The following is a 26,896-nucleotide window of genomic DNA, read 5'->3' as shown; positions in this document are numbered from 1 at the left end:
GATTACAATGGGAAACCATTGTTACATCCACGCAATCATGAACTGAGAAAGTAGTTCACAGCAAAAAATGTACCAAACCAGATGACCCCTGTGGATTTCATTACCGCTGTGACATGTGCTTTACTGATACTGGATTAGAGGTCAATTTCCCAGGTTTTTTTTGAAAAAAGATCTTTTAAAGTTCACTTAATTAAGAACCAGATTTTGCTGTTTCTGTATTAAGTCTGCCAATCAGTACACAAATCTTCTGCAAGTCAGGAAAATAATTTCTGAACAACTAAACCCTGAGGTAATATATCATACATGTCCATTCTTCATATAAAGTCAGTTAGCTTCATTACAAAGAGCCACAAATAGTTGTCCTACTTACATGGTGATGAATAAATTACAAAATTTGCTTTCTTCTACATGGATGTCTTTGCCAGGTTGCTGTTGTTGTCATGGATAACAGCAACTCACGTTGGAATACACACTGGAATTCCTTTCAGAATCAGTCTTGGGAGAACATTGGAACTGATGAAAAGAAACCTTCAAAGTATCTGATACTTCCAGGACATGTTTTACTCTCTTATGGTTGGTGTATATAACAAGTTATTGTGTGCAACATCAGGACTAGATGTCTGGCTGACTTTTAAGGATTTTTTCACAAAACATCATTAAAATGCCTACTCTATTACCTTTCTGAGCCATGTTGTAATTTATGGGAGAACAGAAAATTCAGACATGTTCTACATTCCAGTTCCACGAAAAGCATTTTGTAACTTTTTCTATCTCATTTCTCAAACAATACTCGTAACGTCAGACGAAAAAAGTATCTCATGGCCCAACTCAGGTAAACCATTCTTTCCTATGTCAGCACTCATCTGTAGAGAAGCAGGTAATATTTTATGCAGTCATTGGACCCAAATGGACTCCATGACAATTACATATTCATTGGGCTCTTCTAGGATCTGTTGTCACTCCCTGTGATGATAATAAAAGACGTGACAGGTGTACGGCAGTGCAGGGGCCATATTTTTTCCATCACCAACCTTGACAAAATGCCAAAAGTGATATCTCATGAATCTTCTCCACAAATGTGCATGGCATCGTCCAATGATTAGAGGCCCAATATACTAATTTTACAAGTTAGCCAGCATTTTCACAGCTTGGAAAATAACAGAGCAGTAGCTAATTTACATAACAATTAATTTTCACATTTTTGTGCTGTGCAATTGTACCTTTCTTTGTGTCGTTATTAATATATTCCCTAAAACAAAGGGGTGGAAAACACAGTTTTCATGTGGTATGATTTTTTGTTTGCTAAAAACTTACGCTGATCCAGATATGTTTTAAAAGAGACAAAGCTTAACCATGATATCGGTCGTCAGTATTCAAAGCTATTTACAGCGAGTATGTTAATCTTTAGATTCGATCAAAACATATTTCACAGAAGTTGTCTTCCTATGCCATGTCATTCAGTGTCCTTGCCCCAGCATCCTTGCCCTGTGTTCACAGCGCATGCTTGTACATGTAAAGTACTTGTATGTGCCCATCTGTATATTTATCTAATTAATTAGGCAACGTGATCTGCCAACGGACATGTCATTTGACCACATGGTAGGCGGTCAACTGACCAACCAATATACTGTCATAATGATAGTGTTATCCTTGGCTTATCACGTTTTATCATTTAGTGATCAAGTTTACTGTTTAAATGCAGTAATACCTGGAAACAAAAAACAACAGAGCAATTGCATTCGATGACAACGAGAGAGTTTCAAAACTTTCACAGTTTTCCAATCATTCTGTGATTTTCTGTTGCATTAGTTCTGTTCTCTTCTCCATCTGTTACTCGTGTCTCATCTTGTCAGCCAAACAGGAACCCTTTCTGCTGCTGTCATTTAGTCTGGATCTCAGACAAAATGACAGCTTTGGGATTTTCAGAGTAGTTTGATATGCACCCTACAGGCTGGTCACTGCAACACATAGCAGATAATTATGTTGATTGAATATACTGTTTTGTTTCTGTTGTGTAATGCCAGAAATAATATGTCATTTCTACATTTTAAAATCTAATGACAATATCGGTGTTTATTACCCTAGGCATAGGACAAAGTCTCATAGTGTACCCTTTAATTTTTGAGATTGGTGAACACTTTGTGCCAACTTAGAAATTTATGCTGAAATATGCATAGAAATTTACAAAAATGGCCTTTAGCCAGCTTTTATCAATTACATGGAACGTGTAAAAAATTCAATTTCATATTCTTGAGTCCGTGGCACGTTGTAGCTAGAAGTTGTTTAAATTTTTTGCAACAGACCTCTTTGTGAAAAGTATCCTGTATCATACAAAAATATATTATCTTTTTTCCATCTATATTAACATACTGTCAGTGGAATGAAAAGAGAATGTTTATAGTTATAGTAAGAGAAACGTAGTATTGTGTTCATGTGCTGAAATTGTCTGTCATATGGGCAATGCAGAGGTATAGGAAAGTAGAACTTCAAAAGCTAAGTTTGAAAGAGTGTTACTTTTTTTACTGTGCAAGGAGTCATTTAGAATGATACGTGCCATAGCTTTGCCTGTGTCTACCCTCACCTGTGTGCACTGTTCGAGGACACTGGATTAACATATGACAAAATGCGACCAAAAATAACCCTTGCAATATCCATTGTTGTTTTGTTTGTGACACTTTGTGATGACGTGCATGATATATTATGGGATGGAGCCGCAGAACCTGTCTAATTTATTCACACTGATGTCTATTGATGAGGAGTTGTGTGCAATTTATTTTCGTAAATTGTCATTTAAAGAGTCAAATATATATGCATTTTTGCCATATCTTATGTTTACATGAATTATTTTCAACCATTACTTTAAAGAGATCACAATTTCATTGCCACATTTGAAGCTTTTCTGGGAGATATTTTGGGGTTTTTTTGTTGTCACTTTCACCAACCATGCTATTTCTGTGTTATGCATATATTCCAACCATATGGGCAGTTTGTGACAAAAATAGTTACATAATCGATTCATCCACAACGCGATCAAATCCTGCCTCTCACATTGAGAATGCTTTGGAGTGGAAAACACACAGACAGCTGGGTTGTGTGCTTTTTTTGAAAATTTGTTATTTGCAACGGCTATGCCCGTGGTCTGTGTGAGTTGACTGGCCTTGGAGAGCGATTGGTTACTACTATACCACTGCTGTTTTGGTTCATTGTCATTCCCGTGTCCGGATACTCATTCAAGTGGTACCTATTTATCTATTCAGCATGGTGGACATACCTCATGATTTTGCTTTTCAGGTAAACAATTATACTTACTTTTTTTCATGTACATACATAACAAGAGGCAATAGCTCTGTTCTTTACAGCGTCATTTTGTGAGTGTTTGCCGGTATGTCTGTGTGTCACTGTGTTTTTTTTCCAGGGGAACCATGTGTTTTTTTTTCCATTCAAGCACAGTCGGATGTGTATACTTACAGTGTTGGACCCTGTCTGGTGACCGTGGGCCAGCCGCTGTTCTGTCAGTCAGTGAACGTCATATGGTCTACTCCTATATCAGGACACGAAAGAGAATACACTGTGTTACTGTCAAGGCTGAACTTGTAAATTGTAATTTTTGTCCAACTTGGTTAATCAATTTGTGGTATTCTCAAATAATTCATTTTCTGTGTCTTTTTGAGACATATCACCACTTTCCCTTCAGTGGTAATGACTTGAAAAATGATCAAGAATAAGGCTGTATTTTTGATGATTTTTGCATTCTTTTGGAGAGAGGACATATTGTGTCTGTGCATTTTGTACGTCAAAAGAGAACTTACATGTGCGATACTGTAAAAAATTTCACTGAGCTTTGAAATGGTAGAAATTTCCTCTCTTCATTTCTAAATAATGTAAATCCATAATTTATTTAAATTTTTTGTTATTTTGAAGAAATTGTATGTACACACATTGAAGTCAATGTCTTGATGATACTGATGTCAAAATTTAACTCTGGTGACATTTTGATCTCTGACTTTCAGAATATTTTACAGTTTTGATGAGAGAAATATCAGCCGATTGAAAATGGACAAACTTAAAAGAACGCTCAATTTGAAGAATATGTGATCATCCTCAATGTGATTGACATGTTTATGTACAAACTTCCAACAGTCAGTTCATATTCTTGATCATGGGCCATCCGGGTACATGCGGGTTCCTATGTCATTTTTCCCTCACAGCACAGTGAAAACAAATAATCGAAGTTGGGATTTTTCAACCACCAAACCAATATTCAAAGTTTCGTCATACATAAATGACATAAGTTTAGTTCTGCTTTACGCCGTTTATTGATACACTGTTTCAGTGTAATATAGCTGCTGACAAAGAGCCAACTTCTCTTCCAAGGGGACGCTGATGGTTGACAATTTTTGTCTTGCCATCTAGAAAAACTTTAAAGACCAAATGTAGAGAAAATAAGCATAATAGTTTTGTGAATTTTATCGTAAAATGATGGAAGGACGGTAACCAATAGAGGATCTCTTCCTGCATGGGGAAGCTTCAAACAGATATTGCTGCCAGCAAGTATGGCTGCACTAGCCTAAAAATAAAGGTTTTGGTGGGTTGGCATTAGGTACAGAAATAGGAAACTCCAGGGGCTTTGCTGCATAGTGCTGGTCAGAAAGCGCACCAATGAGCATGTAGCTTAGGAAAGAGACCTCTATATCTAATTATGGTAAACTGTACAGAGCAGGAGTGCCAGTTCTGAATTGCCACGTATTGATGGCTTTTAATATTGTAATCAGACAATAAAATTTTGAACAAAAATTATTGTCATTCTCATCAGCAGTAACACATCCAGCTCTTCATACAGTCTACACTGATACTGATAGTGCAAAATGGATCACACATCATTGGGAGGCACAGTGTGAATTTGCCCTTGATGTAAATAACAGACAAGGCTTTTATACTTTGTTTTGTGAAACACCTCACCGGGTCTATCGTGAACAACTCAGTATGTTTGTGTGTGTCTGTGTGAACGCATACACATAATCACATGTATAATGTAAAAGAAATAGATTCATAAAGAGAGAGAGAGAGAGAGAGAGAGAGAGAGAGAGAGAGAGAGTGTGTTTGTCTAATAATCACCATAGAATAGCTTGATACGCAGAATGGTACAAACCATCATAGTTTGCGTGTTTTGAAGTTGAAAGCATTTTTTTTTCAGAGCCCTTGGTCATTGCAAGGTACTGTTTTCTTCCCAGAGTAACCGGTGTTTATAAATTTAGAGATACATATTTAAGTATTCTGAGACACTTGTCATGTTTGGCATAACAGATGAGTTGAGTGTTATGTATTGGATATTCGACATGTTCTGAGAAAAACAAAAGAAAGCAAAACAAAGTAAGTTTTGTACATCTGCTTGAGTTGATTCTACCACAGGTAATATGCTATTGTGCCTTGTGCAGGTTCATATCTCAAAACAAAAACATGTTTTGCAAATGTACAGCAGTTTGGTCTTTTAATGTGTTATGGGTGTTGCTTTGAGTGTGCACCTTGAAGAGTGAGGCTGTTGGAAATGTATGCATATGGCTATCCTTGCTGCCAGTATGTTTGAATCGGCGTGGTTATATTTGTACATTTGCAAAACCAAGATGATGACATTTTTTCAAGAGTCCGTTTTGATCGTCAGAAGAGAAACAGTTGTGAGGATGATCAGAGAGATGACATCTTCATAAGATGTAGACTGTGCTGTTCACTGACGGTGCAAATGAAAAAAAAGGAAATGTTCATCTTAAGAAATGCAGAGGTTAGATTTAACGTCCAAGTATCGTCCAGATGAACCCTTTTATTTTTACTCAACAACATATGGGTGGAAGGAACAGAGTTGATTCGTTGTAACTGTCATTCCATCTGGTGTTTTTTCGTCTGATTGTCATTGGCATTACATTCGTCAGGGTGTACTGCCATAGTACCCTGGTGTGAGCGTGCTTGGATTTTCCTTTGTGGGTGGCAAGGCAATATGATTATTATACTGTGTCAAGGATGTTAAGCTGTATACAAGTACAACCGGAGACTGTAAGTATAGAACAACAGTAGTTGCTCTGTTTGTAAACAAAATTTGTTTCCAAATCTACATATGTCACCTCCTTGCTTACTAAGACTTGAGTTTTGCTACATCCAGTTTCGGGGAACATTGAGGTTCATCGAATAAATCACACACAAGGAGCAAACAGCAGGCTTTTTACTCCTGATTATCATTGAGTTGACCATGCTATGTAATGCCTGACTTGATAAATTCCCCCACATGAAATGCTGTGAACTAAACCGGCCCTCGCAGAACTTGACCACTTCCCAGTTACACTATGTAGCAGCAAAGCAACATAATTTGTATGCGCAAAGAGATAACATGTTGATTTTTCTCTTCCTGTGTTGCATTTTGGGAAATAAGCATTTCTTATCATAGGCTTTTTTGTGATTGTTTGTCATTAAAAGTTGATGTAATTGTGTTTTTGCTCCACCCTTCCTTAAGTGTACACCAAAGTACACCATAACCACATTGCTTGATGTCAAACCAACTGGCACACGCAGTGTTGAAAATTCGATCAGGCTTATTTACATGTATTGTCCGTATGGTTCATGGATATTCTAAGTAAGTGTGCACGTCTTTATTTTTTTGCAAGGCTGTTGATTTTGAGAGACTTTGAGAACAAAACCGTTCATTCACGGATTTTATTGTTCTTTGGCAAATCCATAGGAGGTTCTGAAAGCCTTAGTGACCTGAGTGAAAGAGACACACAGGGTACTTGGCTATCATTTGATTGAAGAGGGGGCAGTGTGCTATAATATCTTGTTTTTGTTTCAAAATTGTGATATGTAACTCAAGATGTGTTCTGTTGCTCTAAATGGAAGTGTATACAGCAGCATGTTGCCTTTGTGTTGAGTTTCTCTTACTCTAGTGTTCTGTCCTTCTCGCAGTTACACATGACAGGTTCAGTGAGCAATTTAGTTCACTTGTTTTTATATCAAAAGCATTAGACAGTGCAGACATTGAAGTCTTTTCATGATCTGCAATTCACTTTGAGATCCAGTGTGAATATACATAGTGATCAGAGAAATGTTTCTGGACTTTTCTCTATTTAGCGACAGTAAGCTGTTCGAGTTTTTACAAGTCTGTAACCTATCACGATGTTTGCAATGGTCAACAGATGTTTCATGTGATGATGTATGTTGGGCAGAAAATAGAAGTGAACAGGTTGGAACAAAAAGGCTATTATATACCAACTGTAACCAAAAGGTGTCATGAGGTTTGAAACAATAACCAATCAGGAAGCCTGTACCAAGTACTGAGTGGGATTGGTCGTGAATATTGCTCGTACACCAAACCAGAGAGAGTGAATCCAACATTTTTTGTTTCTTTAGTCTTGATTGCTGAGCTTTGTTGTCAAAATTGTGAATTTTTATGTGTTAAAACAATAACTTGTGAGTTTTCTGTCAATAGTGACACTTCATGATGCTCTTTCCAGTTTTTGTCTGTTTTCATATTACAACACGTCTGCCCTCTGAAATTATTGCTCACATCAGTGAAATTTTCAATTTAAGAAGTTTTTGTAATTTTAGCCATTTTCAGGACATCTTGATAATTCCCATTTGAGGTCTTCAAAATAGTACAGTCACCTTGTGTGATTTTGGTGTAGGATTCAAAACTGGCCAAGCTGCACTACAGTTGATTAAAAAAGTTAGTCCTCAGGAAGAGCTATTGTGTAAGTGAAATGAAATAGCAGTTGCTCAGCTTGTAGCCGGTTGATAGTCGCTAGTGCAATTATAACGTTATCCACAAAAAACCAATCAGAGTGTTCTTGTGTCAGTGCTCTATCCAAGTTGCAGTCAATCGGGTGCTTTTGGAACCTCTAAGAGAACAGGAACACCAAGAACACTTGAGAATTATGAAAGGTGCCCTCTAGAGTTCAAGATGGGCATTTACTTTGTGTGGCTGACGGTCGACTGCACTATGAAAGATGCAGTTCATGACATTGTGTATGAGCAACTCACTTTAATGAACAGAGAGAGTGCGGGTAATGGCATGATTGTGGCTACGTGGGCGGCAGCATTGTGATCAATTCTGCCGCAGTGAAAAGGGCAGAAAGCATTTTGTGCTCAACAAACACCCCTCAAATTGTGACCTAGCTTACCTTTGCAAGTAGAAACTGAATATTTAAACATTTGGATTCTAAAGGAGCTTTGTGTTGTTTCTGTTTTATTTTAAATCACTGATCTCTGGTAATCCCAGTTGATGAGGTAGATGTTTTTTTGGGGTGGGAAGAATAGCAAATAGAATGACATAAAAAGTAATGGTCAGTTTTGCAGTGTGATAAATTTCCCCTTCTAATGATTTTAATGCATAATAATGGCTTCTTGTCAACTGAATCCTCAAATATTACTAGATATTACTACTTGTTCTGATTACATGGCCGTCTATTATACTTTGATATGTGTTTTACAAATGTAAGTGTGTGTGAATATGTGTGTGTATGTATATATATATATATATATATATATATATATATATATATATATATATATATATATATTTTTTTTTTTTTTTTTTTTTTTTTTTTTTTTTTCAAGTACAGAGTAATAATAATAACTGAATATATGTATCTATATGTGTGTGTGTCTGTGTGTGTGTAATGTATGTATGATTGATACATATATGAAATTGTCCACATTTGAAAGGTGTTGTCCTGTATATATGTGTATGGTTTTGCATTTTAGTATTCTGTATATATGTCAATAATTTATGCAGATGTATGCATGAATTATTACGCCTTAATGCACCCACATTCATTTACAAATTAGTTGTAGAATGGTTTGTCATTAGTCAATTGTGTGCGTGTGCCCCTTATGTTTATTCACCCATGTGTGCACCTATGTGTGTTAGTGCCTGTGGTGGCTGCCGGTACAATGTATGTATACATGTACTCACAGACACGCATGTATATATTTAACATGTGCATCTTTTTTTTGTTACATACAAAATGAATTTGTTTGCTATTTGTGCATCATCAACTGTCTGTGTATTATATTATTGAGGGAATATGAAGTGGTTGATCTCTATGCATTTCATGGAAATTTGTGGCTTTCTTTAAATAGACCTGGAGAATATGGGATCACTGCCGATATGTATATCTGCTCTGCATGGCCAACATTTTCACGTTTCAATAACCTTGAATTTTAATGCAAACTATTTAAAATGCAGAGGCCACACTAAACTGATTATATCATCACAACAAAACTGACAAAATTCACATTTTTTTTCAAAAACTTTTTCGGTGATGGTTGATCATCAGTTGAGTGGATGATTGATTTTACGTTTTAAACTCACTTTCTTTTTTCCAAGTACATCTCCTGCTGTTGTTTTGTGTCATCAGGGCTGCTGGTGATTTTGTATGAAGTAACAAACGGGGGAAGGAACTCTATAGAATTTTTCTGTAGATTTCATTTCGTAAAAAAGAAGACTCCCTTTCCCCTATTACTTTTTTTTCATGCAGGTCATTATGCAAATTTATGTAAATTTACTCCCAGATATGTATTTCAAGGGTTTGAACATTCCTGGTGTTACAGTTTACATCCAAGAAAGCGAGACTGTCATCTGAATGAAATTAAAATGAGAATCAGATTTCTGGTCTATCATTGGTATCTCATTTTGAATGAAACGATGGATGAAATAATGGCCTCGGGAAGCTGCCTGCCTTTTTTGAATATATCTAGTCTGCTGAATCTAAATTCAGTTGAGTCACAAACGTGTTCAGTTGCGTTGTTCTTTTAAACGATGTAACTGCTATTAAATAGGAACATGTACAGTTGTATGTGAATTTACCATAAACTCTGTCTATGAGTAAATTTTTGTCCGTCGGAAAAAAAAGAGAAAAGAATAAAACATAACTAGATAATGAAAGAGTGATAAATAAGACGGTGACAAAGAAGATGAGATGAAGGGAGATAAATAATTTATTTAGTTTTCGATTATCAATGAATATGTTTCCGGTTCATTGATTTATCATTAATGGAAGTGATGATGTATTGTGATGTTTTCCCCTCCAGAGGGCCTCCTACTTTAATATTCATGATCAGCTCGGTATGTCGTGACTAGAATACCCTGACCAAGGCCCCATTGTATTTATTCTCATCCCGGTATAGCGCTCACACCAAGAATTCCCCAACTCATGCCCATTGTATCAGGAAAAAAAATAATCCAGCTCTTTGCATCATTGGTGTGGGTTTTTTTTTGCCCCTCAAATCGGTTGCATATTCTTTTGGTGAAAAAAAGGTGACAGTCATGTCAGAGTTGCAGCTATTGCCTGGATGTGCTTGTGCTTACCAAGATGACAACTGATTTGCATGTAGAAACCAGCAGCTGTAACACGGACAGCTTAATTATTGGTGTTGAACTGCCGCAGTAGAGAAGGCTGCCTGTCTTTTTTATAGGGTGAGAGTTGGCCAGTCATGTTTCCGTCGGATTCGGGGATGAGTGAACTGGTAAGTCGTCTTGACATTTTTGTTCTACAGCGGTGAGGTTTTTAAAAAAAGGGCAGTCCGCCGACAGCATCGTTACATTCTGCTTCACCCTACACTGCATGTCTACGCTTGGATCACTCTTATTCATCTATGATATTTAATCTTTATTACGGCCCAATTTCTGCTTGTAATGAGACGTCAATATTTTCTCCGCCGTGGGTAATTTATTCTGAGAGATGGGCCAGACAGCCATCGTCTCCAACCCCAGCCCTTCATTTCCACCGAGGCAGCTGCGGATGTCTTCACTAAGTGTCAAGATGCTGGCCTCAATCTTAAATTATGTTTTCAAAATGGCTTCCTCCATATGTCAGATGGTGTGGGGGAAAATGGCACCCACCATGTTAAATGTGCCGTGATGCACTCCAGTGTATTTTTTTCTGTTATTACTAAATGACCCTTGTGGACTTCTCATGAATTAATGCCAATGAATTATTGTGTTTTATGAAAAAAGCCATTATTCTTTGATGAGACCGGATAGTACACCTCCCGTTCAGATCAATAGAAAATATTGAAGGTAACAGGCCTTGACTTACTTGTATGAAGTTACTCTTGGATTTGTGTGTGAATTGAAAACTGTGAGATTGTATGACCACACTGTGAAACTGATTGTCATAGTCAATACCATTCACTCAGTGTCAATCTCACATTTATATATATATTTTTTTCAATGTAAATAAATCATATGCTGTGTCATTGAAACAAAACCACCAGAGGTCAAAGGTTACCGTGAAGTCTTCATCACTGGTCAATGCAATGCTGTTCTATGGTCTGTTTGATATAGTGATGTAACAAATCGTGTCGATTGAAAAGCAAAGAAAAGGAAATAAATCCATTGAAAATTTCCGAATGCCATCCGAGTGTGAGCAGCAATGTGTATAAAATGAGAAGATAGAGGCCCTGTCTACTTGACCTAGATATGATATTTGGATCATGCTACTGTTTTCAGACTTTCAAAACCTAATGGCATTTTAGTGACAAAAGGGTCTGAAAGTGATATTGTAAAATCCTCACATGAGGACAAGGCAAATAATGTTGTGTTTATTAAATTGTGAGAGCCAGATGGCATTTGGAAAGTGGCATCTTTGCTAATACACTGTCAGATAGATGGAATGGATCAAATGAATAGTGATACCCCTTTGCAGTATTTTCATCACGCACTGTCTTGTACATGAGTCAGAGTTTTCTGTTAGTATTTGTCCTGTTTCATGCTTGACTTGGTGTCTGTGTTTCAACACTGCCCTGAAACCAATGAAGTGCACGGCTTTTAAGGCATATGAAACCAGCATTTAATCAGGCAATATGTCTCTCAGTCTCAGACTGTTTAATGTGAATTAAATGCACGCAGACTGAACCTTGTCTCAACTACCGGTGCCAGGTTCATGATATGTTCTAGGTACCCAACTCTGAGTGATCAGCTCCCTGTCTGGCAACTAAAATATCTTTCTTATCGCTTTTAGGCAACTCTGACTGTATTTGTCTAATTAGTGTATTTAATGAGTTGTGGCAAAACAGCAATATCACGTACAGCATGGAAATTTGACATGGTTAACAGGGCTCCCCCTAAGTCACCAAAATGATTAGCCAACTCATTAGCCAAATCAAAAATCTTTTAGCCATTTTGGGTAACTTTTAGCCAGTTTATGATCTCAAGTGTGGCAACAGCTTTCTCGTCATTCAGGAGTCCCTAATTTTACAAATCAAGTTGTTTTGTATGATGTTCATGATGGTTTTTACATTAAAGAAATGTGTGTTTAGTTTTTGCATTTATAATCTGTGTTTTTATGACATTTCAGGGGTAGAAATCCTTTTTCATTTTTGGTGGTAAACTTTAAACACCAGAAATAAATTAGGTAGCAATTGAATTCTAAAGATCTGGTAGCAAAGTTAAGTGTATATTACAAGAGGTACAGATTGAATATTTCTGCCACATTCAGTTAGTATTCACAGTATGATAGCTTGTCATAAGTTACAGGCTTCTCATGTTGCAAATTTATGCAGTCTTCCATAACCTAAATGTTTGAGCCACACAAGTAAAACAATTTTCCATGCAGAAGACAGCATTTATGGTATAGCACAATGGCAGTGTAGATACAATTATTGCGGTATGTTTACTTGTATGACATAGTTGTGATCAAGCAGGCTGAAATAGCATCTTGAATATAAGTACCTTTCTTGAGACAAAAAGGGCTGGGCCAAACAAAACTCTTGTAAAACAAGACACAACGATATATGTTCATTTAAATTACTCACTGTTTGAGGGCATTCATTGTTTTAATGCTTATGATAACATTTTTGCCTAGATAATTTTTCATTTGATATTTTGATATCATCAAGAATGTCTGGTGATGTTCACTTCTAGATCATTAAACTGGTGGAATCTACAAAAATATTAAAATCATTCAGAATCACATAATTTCTTGTAAGTTATAGCAGTTGAAAGTAGGCAGAATGGGAGTCAGTCAAGCTGAATGCCATTTAAATTGGAAGGCAGCAAAATTACCTTTCACCTATTGGACCACCCTAGGTGGTTTCTTGTGAACCATAATTGTGTAATTAGGGGGTCTTCATGCATGACATCACATGATGAGATGACCTAGACTTGACCTTTCAGATAACCTCAGTTTTTAGCTCCGCTGTCAGCGACGCGGAGCTTATCAAATAGGTTGATTTTCCGTCGTCGTCCGTCGTCGTCCGTCGTCCGTCGTCCGTCGTCGTCGTCGTCGTCCGTCAACAATTGCCTTCTCCTCTGAAACCGCAAGTCCAATTGCTTTGAAATTTTATATGCAGTTCACTTGGGTGACCTCACTTAAGTTTGTTCAAATCGTGGTGAAATTTGCATATTTGTATTTTTGGGGCATTTTTTGGTGTTTTTGGTAAAAAATCTTCTTCTCTGAAACCGCTTGTCCGATTGCTTTGAAATTTGATATGCAGTTTACTTAGGGTGACTTCAGTCAGATTTGTTCAAATCATGGTGAAATTTGCATATTTGTATTTTTAAGGCAATTTTTGTCATTTTTGGTAAAAAAATCTTTAAAAATCTTCTTCTTCAAAACTACCAGTCAGATAGCTTTGATATTTGTTACATATGTCCCTAGGGATGATCTATTTGAGATTTGTTCAAATTGTAAAGAAATATGCAAATTTGCATTTTTAAGGCAATTTTTGCCATTTTTGGTCAAAAAATGTATTTCTCAAAAGTACTGGTCTAATAGTTTTGAAATTTGGTATACATGTTTCTATAGATGAACTGAGTAATATATATTGAATTTCTGATGAAATCTGAAATTTTGTATTTTTGAGGCAATTTTTGCCATTTTTCGTCAAAAAATGTGTATTTCCAAAACTATTCATCTGATAGCTTTGAAATTTTGTATACAGGTTCCTACAGATAAACTACATGATATTTATTGAAATTATGATGAAATCTGCGATTTTGTATTTTTAGGGCAATTTTTGCCATTTTTGGTCAAAAAATGTGTATTTCTAAAACTACTCATCTGATATCTTTTCAATTTGGTATACAGGTTTCTACAGATCACCTTAATGATATGTGTTGAAATTATGATGAAATCTGCAATTTTAAATTTTTGGGCAATTTTTTCCCATTTTTGGTCAAAAAATGTATTTCTCAAAAGTACTGGTCTAACACCTTTGAAATTTGGTATACAGGTTTCTATAGATGAACTAAGTTTGATCTCTTGAAATTACTATGAAATCTGCAATTTTTATTTTTGGGGGCAATTGTTGCCATTTTTGGTCAGAAAATTTTATTCTCAAAAACTACTCATCAGATAGCTTTGGTTGACATGTTCTTAGGGATGATCCGATGTGATGTATTCAAAGTATGATGAAATCTTCAATTGTGTATTTTTGCAGCTTATTTTAGCCACTTTTTTCTGGCCACTGCATTGAGCTATCAAAGATTTCCACCTTCTTCATCAACATGTATAAAAAATAGTTATTCTCTACATAAACACAGCGGAGCTATATCGGCCGCTAGTCGCTTGTTCTCCTTTTCCTTTGTATTATGACTCCGTTTGTGAAAGTTTCCTTTGAAATTATGGTTTTTACTATCAAACTGAGTAGTTGCAGGCCAAATTTTGATACAGCAAAGTAGGTAAAACTTTTGATAGACTCAAGGACGACCCAGGACTCACAGAGGCAAAGCAGGCCTCAGTGTATGTATTGTAGTATCGAACAGCAACAGTGTTTGTTTTACGTACCAGGGAATTTGTAACTTTGTAGAAAGGAGATTAAACTGTTTCAACTTTGTAGGAAGGAGGGTAAACTGTTTCAACATCTTACAACATTTTATTGTTACGCGTGGTTTTCTGTTGAGGAGGTCTAAGAATTCATAGCCAGTACATTAGCCAAACAGGAATTTTTGTAGCCATTTTTAACTTTCTTTCGCATTTGGCGAATTGGCGAATAGGTAGTGGAAGCCCTGGTTAATCGCGTTGAAAGGCCTGCTAAACATACAGGGAGGTTGAGGTATTAAATAGAAATGCTTGCATAAATATTTCAGTGCTGTGCTTTAAGTCAGATGGGCACTGATATTTCAGTTTTATATAATTATCAAATGACACGCATTGTTTCCTGATGAATATTGATCAGCGAAAGCTGTTTAAAACATGCAAATTATAGAATGATGAAAGGGCAGAAAAAATGCCAAGATTTGTGCATCAAAAGGAGATGTTGATTCTGTAGAATTTACTCCACAAACTGCTTTTCCAAGGCAGCATAATGATCACTTTGGTGTCTTTTTAGAATTCTGTTCAAATTATTTAGAGTCAAAGTGGTACATTTCTGTGAGATATAATTGACTTCTTCTGATGATTCATACTAGCAGCCTGGATAAGTTACACCAGTACCGACAATTGACGGAACATACCCATAGTACAGTGTGCATACAAGCCATAAAATTTTTTGTCACTATCTCGTATGCTCTTATTTCCATTCAGGACTCTCTGGTTCTGTCAGCTAGCTAGCTCACTGAAATATGTGCCAAATTTTTCAGCCTTTTTTTATCATGGGCAACAATCATACACTGCCATTGATTTGGTCTTGTGAATAGGGTGAAGCTGCAGATGTCACGCATGTTTGATGTACATGTGATATTTGTTTAAGTATGTTGTATGCATGCTGCAATAATTCTTACCTGAAAAATGAAATATAGCATATTTTGGAAAGAAGCTTTAAAACTATGATACTTTAATTTCTTGAGGATATTGTATTTTTGTGGGCTTTTTTAATCACTTCATCTGTATCTTGTAATGCAAAGTATATGGCGTGGTTTCCATAAGAAGTAATATTATTGTAACATCTTTCCAGCAATGACAAAATACGTTCTTTTCCGTAGTGTCGTTCAAGGTTGAAAACTCATGACCCTGTCAGTCAAATGTATACAAACTATACTAAATGAACTCTCAATGATAGCTATGGTTCTAAACCTGTAATCCATGCACCAGCAATATTGGATTTCATAAGACACACAGAATGGCAGTGTTATTGCAGCATCAGATTTCTGCAGAAGGATTCCTATTTCTCCCTTCTCAGTTGTATCTGCCGAGACGATATTAAAAGAAATATTTGTTTCTACATGCTTTCAATAATATATAGAGCAAAACATTACAATTTTGAACGTGTCAGATCTCTCTGAAATTATCATTTAAAATCAGTACCGGATTTGCCACAATTTAACTAAAATGTCACATTTCCTCAGATTAAAATATCCCATGTGATGGCCAACGGGATGCAGTGTACCGGAGAATTATGCAGAAGTACGTCATTCTGCTGAATAAATTGATGGCATAGAATTCCTTGAACTCTGCATGATATGTGACCTGAACACCGGGAATTTGACTCTGTGACAAAAGGAAGAGTCAAGCATTTGAAATTAAATAGCTGTATCAAGTAATTTAAAATGCAGCTATTTATTTCAATTGTGAGGTCCCCGCGTTGTCAAATTGGCATGCGGGCAATGTCAGGGTGTATTGTTAGAACTGGGTTACATGAAACTTAGATCATAATAACACTCAAAAGAATTTCACTTACACGTTTTCACCCATATTACATGGACATAATATCACGCTTTGCATTAAAAAAACAATGGGGACAAAGCAAAAGTTTGCTGACAATAGAAGGGTTCCGTTACAGCCAGATCTCTTCGTAATAAAAATGTTAAAGGTCATATTTTGGAAAATATGTTCATCTTGAAGTATTTATGTTGATTCAGGATTTATTATCATGATTATCCTACCTAGTCTCAGAATCGTTAGAAACAGATTTTCAAAAGACTTAGTGGTAATGAATTCCCCCAAATGACTTACGATAAATCATTTTAATCTCAGATTTATTGGTTTGAGAGAGATTTTGATATAAAGAGTCCCAGAATTCCTCTTCCGGACTACGCATCATGGAAAACTGAGATATTCAGGTAAACAATTCTAAAGCGAGATTGGCTTGTTTAGTGGGTGTGTCCTTTGTCTGCATTTTATGATTGCCGACAGGCAGCACGGGTGATTTTTAAGTCAACATTGGGTTTGAATGTTAAATGTACCAGGTACCAGACTGTTGGAAATATGGTACTTTGCAGTGTTATCCGTTCTATCATACAAATGTACAAGTTTACAGGACTGAGTTGACTAGCTTTCCGTTAGATCCACAGAGCCTCAGTCCGTGAGTTGTTTACACGAACAACCCCAGGTCACATATGCTCCAAAAGGACAATTCCACCTTTGGAAGAAAAAATATTTATCTTTTTAGATGTAAAAACATTTGCTGAATGCCAAATGGCTGCCAAAGAAATTTTTGTCACTAAATTTTTAATTCACTTGAGCCATCTATGAGAGAGAGTTTGCATGCTACAATCAGGCTGTTTTCATTGAACAGTATTTACAGTTGCGTCCAAAGAATAAAAAAGGGGAAATATTTGTTTTAGAAAGTTAATAAGGATTATCTGATATTAAAGCAAACACATTGGAAAGGGATTACATACATAGATACAGATGTTACATTACACAGAGATTTGCTGCCGAACATGACACCAGCTATTCTGATGTCAGTTTCCAATAAAAAACAAGCGTTTTGCGCACTTCTGTGATACTATCAGGGTTTGATATCATGATGGAAAGAAATTGGTGATCACAGGGTGATTTTTTTTATGGCTTCCCTCTCAACCAATTGGATTGTTGCATTGGATTTTATAGGAAAGCATGGGAAAGTGATCAGAATTTAAATAATGATGTTCACGGCACTGTTTAAGAGATACACATACTCAGTTATCAAATATAACCCTCCCTCTTGGGTTGGTGTCTGGTCAAAAAAGTACTAAAAACTTGATTTTTACACGTTCATTTACAAGAAAAGTTGTAACTTCCTGGTTAACTTTGGTAAAGGCTTCCATATATGCATCTGTGAACAATGGTGATCTTCACAGTAAAAAATATCAACATTAAACTACATGGTATCTTCCCCATCCTATATGTGGATGGCCTGACTGTTTTATATTCCTCAGTGTTCAGTCTGTCCCTTCAAGCAGTGGAGTCAAACTATACAGTGGAGTCAAACTATAGAAAAACAGTCTCAGCATTCACTTCTAAAAGTTTTACAATTTTTCCTTGAAGTTCAAAGCTTTATTTTAACAAACTTGTATTTTCTAAGCTTTTCGTCATTGTTTTATACTTTATAGACAACATGTGTTGGTACATGTTTGTGAGCACACTGACTTTTCTGAATGGAATAGACCATTGAGTTCAGATATTTGAAATGAAATAATTATTGTAACAGTTGTTCCTGTGTTCACCTCACATGTGTTATCAGGTGTGGCATCCTAAACTGTATCATAAATGCAATGTGAGACAAAGGTCCAATTTTATATTCTGATTTCTCCTCCCTTTAACCACCATGGTTTGACCCCAAAACCCATTGATATCAATGGTGGCAGTGGACCTGTTTACAAGGAAATGGGGGATGAATCAGGTTTAAGGGCAATGTAGAGCATACCATTTACAAGTTTATTTGTTGTATGTATATGAATCTGTTGCTAACACAGAGGGGTAAACTGGCTTCCCTTGTCAGTTTGTGTCAGTCACAACATCAAGAATATACAAGAAGCAATTCTCAAGTATGCTTATAATATCTCATCAGAGTTTGTCGCTCTTTGATACAAGAATACAATTGCCAACATCACCTGTTACAATTGATAATAAGACATCGCCTGCATAGTGTGTGTGTATATTACAGACGTACATACATAAATACTTACTTAGAGATGGATGGATGGGTTAAAAGGTGTAATGAAACACTTTGAAAACTGAATTTGTTTTAAGAGTGATAAAATCACTGCATTTATACATTATAAAGATGATATAAACCAACCGGGTATCCATGGTTGACCGGAGCTCTTCGCTCTCAGAACAGGCAGTTGCTGTGGCAACAGATATACTATACATATCCTGAACTCTGCCCTTTGTCAGCTTTTTAAGTGCTCACGCAACAAGATACATGGAATTTTCTGTGTTTATGATGGGATCACAGTTTGTAGGTCACCTGATCATTGCTATGGAGTTCTTTGCAATGTGGTGAGCTCTAAATTGCATCACACGCACTGTACTACTAGTGCTTCTCGGATCACAAAATGAAAAGGTTTGAGATTTCTAATATGATGGATATTCTTTGACTTGGGGGAGGGGGGCATTGTGAAACCTAATGCGTACACATTTTGACAACTGCGATAAAACTGTAGAGTCACAATTTTTTCCACATTTGTAGAATATGTCAGCATGTTGAAAACTTGACATGCTGTCTTATAATGTCCATAAATTGTTGGCAGGCTGATCCTCTTAACTGGTATTATCACAAAGCTGCATTTTTCACCCAATTATAAATTTTTTCTATTCAATTGCCATCAGATCAAAAATTCAGAAAAAGACCAGCTTCAATTCTGCCATTCTTATCGATGTCCATTTTCATAGTCTTTCACATTTGGACTGTTTAAGTCGCATGTAACACAAAACCTATTGTCCTGCGTAAAGCGGACAGCACTGAACATGGATGCAAGTAAACAAGGGGATGTGGGTGAGCAGGTTAAAACCACAAGTGATGTTTCTCAGCTATTCAGCGGCTTCCCTTTCTTTGCCCGACTCAAACTTAATTAAGTTGTCATGTTGAACGTCGGCGTAGTGTTGACAGTTGGGAAATTAGGTCATCATTTTCAAGCGTTTATGATTATGAGTAAGCAAATTGATGGAGAGGAGCGAGGAGGTGACTTTCCATGCATATATTATTATCAGTACAGCCTCGGGCAATAATATGACTTGTCTTCATGCATAATCAACCATTGGAAGTCTGTTTGCAGTGTACGTAGCAAGGCAGTGTACGTGCCTCCAAACAACCGGCAACATCCGCCCACAGTACGCTCCATCCCCAACTTGCTGTATGCATTATGTATGAGAGAGATAACATCTGATGAAGTAGCCAATCAGAGTTCATTTTACAAGGGATGGACTTCAAGTCTGTTTGAGAGAATTCAGTGTAGAGTGGGGCCTTCCTCTTCTTCAAAGGAAGCAATATTGTTACTGCAGGTGATTCTCCTGTTCTTGCAGTTCAGTTATTGAAACTGAGGGCAGCATTTTGATATCAAGATGATTAAGAAAAAAATCATACATACTAAAGATTTGCCATGTAGACTTCAGCTCATGCAGATGCAACCCAACATGTGACAGCCACTCACACCTGGTCAGACAGCAGTTACTATGACAACAAGTGGATACAAGAACATTTTTCTGTTATGTATGCCAAGCTGTCCATCGGTCAAAAAAATGTATCGTGTGAATAATGTGGTCGTCACTGTGTGAAGAAACAAAACGCATCAAGACAAATGGCCAAATATTAGCTTTGTCCATGAACTTCCCTGGCGTGAACATTATCACTAGCTGCTTACAATCACTTCAGTACGTGTGTATATATTGCCACAGTGCTCTTGATCAATCTTCTGTGACCTGTGACATTTCCAAAGCAGCAGTTCACGGCATGATGACATTTCCTGGGCCTTGCCATCTCCTGTTCTCTAAGAACCTCATTTGCAACAGCGAGGAAGAAGAAAGAAAAATTGTTAGCGCTTGCTTCTGCCAGGTTAATACACTGTTCTGTTAATATTGAGGGCTTTATATTGAAGGAAATTAATAATTATCCAAATATATTGTCACCACGGACTTTTCCTAGAATTCAGGTTTGCATTATTATGATGATTAACGCTGTGGTTGGTGGTAATTTGAGAAAGGGCAGCCTGGTTTTTAAAAAATGAATGCTTCCATTTCTCATCTTCCAAGGAGGTCATGGTTGCCATGTTGGATTTTTCAGTTTTAAGTGTGACCAATTTTCAATAAACTTGGAAGTAAAACACTTTCTGTTGTAAAGTCCTTGTGATGTCATTAATTCATTGTTTATCAGCAATGCAAATATGGACGTTTTATTTTTGAAATGTCAAAATTATATTTACTAGTTTATCGGTTATTTTGATTTGAGTATGTTTTTGACATGTCAGAAACAGAACTCTTACTCAAGTAAATTCTATTTGGTAAAAAGGACTGACAGAGAAGTTTTAAGTTGGCTTACACTTCTATCTGTGCTTTTGGTAGACCATTAACGTTACTAACCAATTTCAATATTTTTTCAGCAAAATAACCATCCAGCACATTGTCTCTTTGTTATTAATGCTTGCTTATTCCGTCTACTATAGAAGCTGGTGGAAACTGAACTGACAATCCAGTCTGACATCAGGCTAATTAATGCCTTTAATGCCTGGAGCATCGTATCTAGGAGACTGTAGCTGTATCCAGACAATAAATTCAAGTTTTTGGATCTGATATGTTCAGTGAACTGACTATGAACCATGTTTCCAGTTTTTACCGTAGATTGACTGCCGACTTGCATCAAGTTATACGTATATGCAAATTTGCAACCCATTTCACAGGTTGGACCATTTAATGGTGGCAGATTGACTCCTACTCCCACCCCTGCAGAAATGGAAAAGTCCATAATAAGGACACCAGTATTTTCCAAATGGGGGTGGTAGGATCCTGAGATTCCAGAGGGGCAGATTCCATGAGTTTATCAGTGTAATATACATGACCTGTTTGAGCGTCTCATTTTCAGTCACCAACACCACCTGTTTGAATAATTTTTTTGCTCAGGGAAGCATCAATTGTCTGTCTGTGCCATTATATGACTGAAATGTTTTTTTATTATTAATTTACTTGATTGTTGATAAAGGCCGCCTGAAAATATCAATTAGGGATGCAACGTATATTTGTCTTCAGAATAGGAAATTTTCCAACTTCCCACTACAGTTTTCAGAATCAGGGAAGTATGTGGTTATCAGCCTTTCAAAACAATAAATGATTTGGTCATTCAGCTTTGTGCCGTTATGATAGTCGATTTGGTTTTTGTCTAACTGAATTTTCAAATGCCAAAAGTTGACGTTAACGATTATGAAGCATTTGATGGGAGATGTGAGAAATTGCGTCTTGTTCTAGATCGGAATGCTAATTTGACGGCAAGTTCCCCTGAGAACAGCAGTGTCAGCGAGAAAATAAAAGCTAGCTGAATTGAATATAGTTTGATAATTAGTAATGAGTAGAGAGCGGGCCATGAATGTATTAAGTTACGCCAAATTGGCATTATGGTGAGAGATTGATGTCATTAGACATCCATCGAGACAGAGATGGACTTTTCACAAAAAGATAGGTATCTTATCATATGTGATAAAATATATATATGTATATGCAGAGAGAAAGAGAGACGAGGGCCTCCAATGTGTAAGTCATCACTGTGGAGACTGGGAGGCCCCCACTTTGCATTCATACCTACACTCTATGTGCCGTGCAGGATAATGTATAACAGTTTGCTAGCAGCGAGGGAGAGTTGTGGAGCACGATGCTGTGAGACTGTGATAAGCTATTAAACACAGCTTAAGTCTAGAGGGACTGCCGGCCCGCTGCATAGCAAACCACCGGCCGTGCCCGCAAAAAAACCGTCCCCGGCAAGAATGAAAATTAATGAGCTCGAATTTGCGACAGAGACAACCATACTTTGTCAAGCTGCGCTACCCATGCTGAGGTGACTGTCTGTTCACACGTCGATGTCTGCTAGTCGGGGGACAGGTACCATATCCCAGCTATCCTCATGTTAGCCAATTACAAGGCTTCCGGCTCCTACACCGCCCTATTCCCAGATAGTGAGGTACGTTTTTTTCTTTCAGTGAGAATTTTTTCAGGAGAATTTTCTTATTCTTGCTCATTGTTTCTGATCTTTTTACCCGTTTTCTCTTCAGTGATCCTCATATGAATACAGCGCTTGGAGGCAAATTTACGCAAGACAGTAGACATACTGCTCAAGTGGGTGTTCCATACATCTGTATAACTCTTATTTATAAACTTGAATTGTCAACTTCACAGTGACATATTGTGATGAAGTTTATTCTGTGTCGTAAATTTACATTGTTTAAGGGGAAAAGAGAACAAAATGATCGGCTTGAGGCCTAGCAGTGTCTTTTCTTCTGGGGCCTTACCAGGTCATTTGCATGTAAGGATGTATAATAATCGCTCTGTATTGTGAATTGCCATGTCTCCCCAGAGTCTTCCGCTATGCTTCAGAAAGTTTATGATCCCAGGCTGAAAGAGATGAAATGGAGTTTTGTACAGAGGCACCCCATCCCCTTCAAACCATCATGATAACATTACAGGTACCTCCTCAGGTGTTCATGAACCTGGTGTCCTCACCGATGACCTGAGTTTTGTATAATATTCCATTGTAACACTCCCACATCCCCAAATCCTGATTAATATCCTGCAAATAATTTTTTTTATCCCCTTTAAGACCTTTCAATTACATTTGGTCCCTTACATTTGCCGCCACCTCTGGGACAAGCCAAGTAAAAGACCGTCATCTTTTTTTGTTGCATAAATCCTTTCACCCCTCTCTGCTTATACAGAGGTCCAACTTCGCCATTGAAAACCATGGGACTGAACCAAAATTAGCTGCTAAATCAGGTTCAGCTTGTAGGGTCATTTTTAAACCTGACAGAAAGCCAGGATATCCACCGTCTTGGTTTTAACAAAGTCAACAGTTTAATTTCTTTTCTACAGAGTCGACAGGGAAAATGTCCATGTACATAGGTTTAGTGCAATCTTGTGCATCAGTGGTATTGACAATTTGCACAATGATTAAGCCATAGTGTGGTTTGGTTTCTTGAAGAAAAAAATAATATTTTCTAACAACAATGGGACTTCTGAAGCGTCAACGATAACAGCATGAAGTATTGAACTTCCAGGGCTCCCCCTAAGTCACCAAAATGATTAGCCAACTCATTAGCCAAATCAAAAATCTTTTAGCCATTTTGGGTAACTTTTAGCCAGTTTATGATCTCAAGTGTGGCAACAGCTTTCTCGTCATTCAGGAGTCCCTAATTTTACAAATCAAGTTGTTTTGTATGATGTTCATGATGGTTTTTACATTAAAGAAATGTGTGTTTAGTTTTTGCATTTATAATCTGTGTTTTTATGACATTTCAGGGGTAGAAATCCTTTTTCATTTTTGGTGGTAAACTTTAAACACCAGAAATAAATTAGGTAGCAATTGAATTCTAAAGATCTGGTAGCAAAGTTAAGTGTATATTACAAGAGGTACAGATTGAATATTTCTGCCACATTCAGTTAGTATTCACAGTATGATAGCTTGTCATAAGTTACAGGCTTCTCATGTTGCAAATTTATGCAGTCTTCCATAACCTAAATGTTTGAGCCACACAAGTAAAACAATTTTCCATGCAGAAGACAGCATTTATGGTATAGCACAATGGCAGTGTAGATACAATTATTGCGGTATGTTACTTGTATGACATAGTTGTGATCAAGCAGGCTGAAATAGCATCTTGAATATAAGTACCTTTCTTGAGACAAAAAGGGCTGGGCCAAACAAAACTCTTGTAAAACAAGACACAACGATATATGTTCATTTAAATTACTCACTGTTTGAGGGCATTCATTGTTTTAATGCTTATGATAACATTTTTGCCTAGATAATTTTTCATTTGATATTTTGATATCATCAAGAAATGTCTGGTGATGTTCACTTCTAGATCATTAAACTGGTGGAATCTACAAAAATATTAAAATCATTCAGAATCACATAATTTCTTGTAAGTTATAGCAGTTTGAAAGTAGGCAGAATGGGAGTCAGTCAAGCTGAATGCCATTTAAATTGGAAGGCAGCAAAATTACCTTTCACCTATTGGACCACCCTAGGTGGTTTCTTGTGAACCATAATTGTGTAATTAGGGGGTCTTCATGCATGACATCACATGATGAGATGACCTAGACTTGACCTTTCAGATAACCTCAGTTTTTAGCTCCGCTGTCAGCGACGCGGAGCTTATCAAATAGGTTGATTTTCCGTCGTCGTCCGTCGTCGTCCGTCGTCCGTCGTCCGTCGTCGTCGTCGTCGTCCGTCAACAATTGCCTTCTCCTCAGAAACCGCAAGTCCAATTGCTTTGAAATTTTATATGCAGTTCACTTGGGGTGACCACACTTAAGTTTGTTCAAATCGTGGTGAAATTTGCATATTTGTATTTTTGGGGCAATTTTTGGTGTTTTTGGTAAAAAATCTTCTTCTCTGAAACCGCTTGTCCGATTGCTTTGAAATTTGATATGCAGTTTACTTAGGGTGACTTCAGTCAGATTTGTTCAATCATGGTGAAATTTGCATATTTGTATTTTTAAGGCAATTTTTGTCATTTTTGGTAAAAAAATCTTTAAAAATCTTCTTCTTCAAACTACCAGTCAGATAGCTTTGATATTTGTTACATATGTCCCTAGGGATGATCTATTTGAGATTTGTTCAAATTGTAAAGAAATATGCAAATTTGCATTTTTAAGGCAATTTTTGCCATTTTTGGTCAAAAAATGTATTTCTCAAAAGTACTGGTCTAATAGTTTTGAAATTTGGTATACATGTTTCTATAGATGAACTGAGTAATATATATTGAATTTCTGATGAAATCTGAAATTTTGTATTTTTGAGGCAATTTTTGCCATTTTTCGTCAAAAAATGTGTATTTCCAAAACTATTCATCTGATAGCTTTGAAATTTTGTATACAGGTTCCTACAGATAAACTACATGATATTTATTGAAATTATGATGAAATCTGCGATTTTGTATTTTTAGGGCAATTTTTGCCATTTTTGGTCAAAAATGTGTATTTCTAAAACTACTCATCTGATATCTTTTCAATTTGGTATACAGGTTTCTACAGATCACCTTAATGATATGTGTTGAAATTATGATGAAATCTGCAATTTTAAATTTTTGGGGCAATTTTTCCCATTTTTGGTCAAAAAATGTATTTCTCAAAAGTACTGGTCTAACACCTTTGAAATTTGGTATACAGGTTTCTATAGATGAACTAAGTTTGATCTCTTGAAATTACTATGAAATCTGCAATTTTTATTTTTGGGGCAATTGTTGCCATTTTTGGTCAGAAAATTTTATTCTCAAAAACTACTCATCAGATAGCTTTGGTTGACATGTTCTTAGGGATGATCCGATGTGATGTATTCAAAGTATGATGAAATCTTCAATTGTGTATTTTTGCAGCTTATTTTAGCCACTTTTTTCTGGCCACTGCATTGAGCTATCAAAGATTTCCACCTTCTTCATCAACATGTAAAAAAATAGTTATTCTCTACATAAACACAGCGAGCTATATCGGCCGCTAGGTCGCTTGTTCTCCTTTTCCTTTGTATTATGACTCCGTTTGTGAAAGTTTCCTTTGAAATTATGGTTTTTACTATCAAACTGAGTAGTTGCAGGCCAAATTTTGATACAGCAAAGTAGGTAAAACTTTTGATAGACTCAAGGACGACCCAGGACTCACAGAGGCAAAGCAGGCCTCAGTGTATTTATGGATGTATTGTAGTATCGAACAGCAACAGTGTTTGTTTTACGTACCAGGGAATTTGTAACTTTGTAGAAAGGAGATTAAACTGTTTCAACTTTGTAGGAAGGAGGGTAAACTGTTTCAACATCTTACAACATTTTATTGTTACGCGTGGTTTTCTGTTGAGGAGGTCTAAGAATTCATAGCCAGTACATTAGCCAAACAGGAATTTTTGTAGCCATTTTTAACTTTCTTTCGCATTTGGCGAATTGGCGAATAGGTAGTGGAAGCCCTGAACTTCTGATCTCCTTTGGTTCAATTTATGTCAGTGCTTGCTTAGAAGGCATTTTTGCATCATTTCAGTGAGAACATTTTCTTTGTCTCTACAGTTGATGACCATAGAGATACTTGAG

General features: G+C 36.7%; 1 protein-coding gene across 11 annotated transcripts in view; it reads left to right on the top strand.

Annotated features, from left to right (window-relative positions):
- The window catches only part of LOC139143358 (voltage-dependent L-type calcium channel subunit beta-1-like), a 108,963-nt gene that overhangs the window by 26,966 nt on the left and 55,101 nt on the right, over window positions 1-26,896 (top strand). The window contains exon 1 of one of the 11 annotated variants that reach the window (XM_070713615.1): window positions 2,957-3,291. The exons of 4 other annotated variants lie outside the window; for them this stretch is intronic. In XM_070713615.1, coding sequence (XP_070569716.1) covers window positions 3,259-3,291 — 33 coding nt within the window. In that variant the 5' untranslated portion in view covers window positions 2,957-3,258. Of the gene's footprint in view, window positions 1-2,956; window positions 3,292-5,928; window positions 6,046-10,162; window positions 10,507-22,442; window positions 22,789-26,896 lie in introns of those variants that run through there. 6 more of the 11 variants (XM_070713607.1, XM_070713609.1, XM_070713616.1 and 3 more) reach the window with 6 other exon arrangements.

This window comes from Ptychodera flava, chromosome 11 (assembly GCF_041260155.1).
Source record: "Ptychodera flava strain L36383 chromosome 11, AS_Pfla_20210202, whole genome shotgun sequence".
NCBI classification, from domain to species: domain Eukaryota; kingdom Metazoa; phylum Hemichordata; class Enteropneusta; family Ptychoderidae; genus Ptychodera; species Ptychodera flava.
The sequence above is the reverse complement of the archived record's forward strand: the minus strand, read 5'-3'. Positions and strand labels throughout refer to the sequence as shown.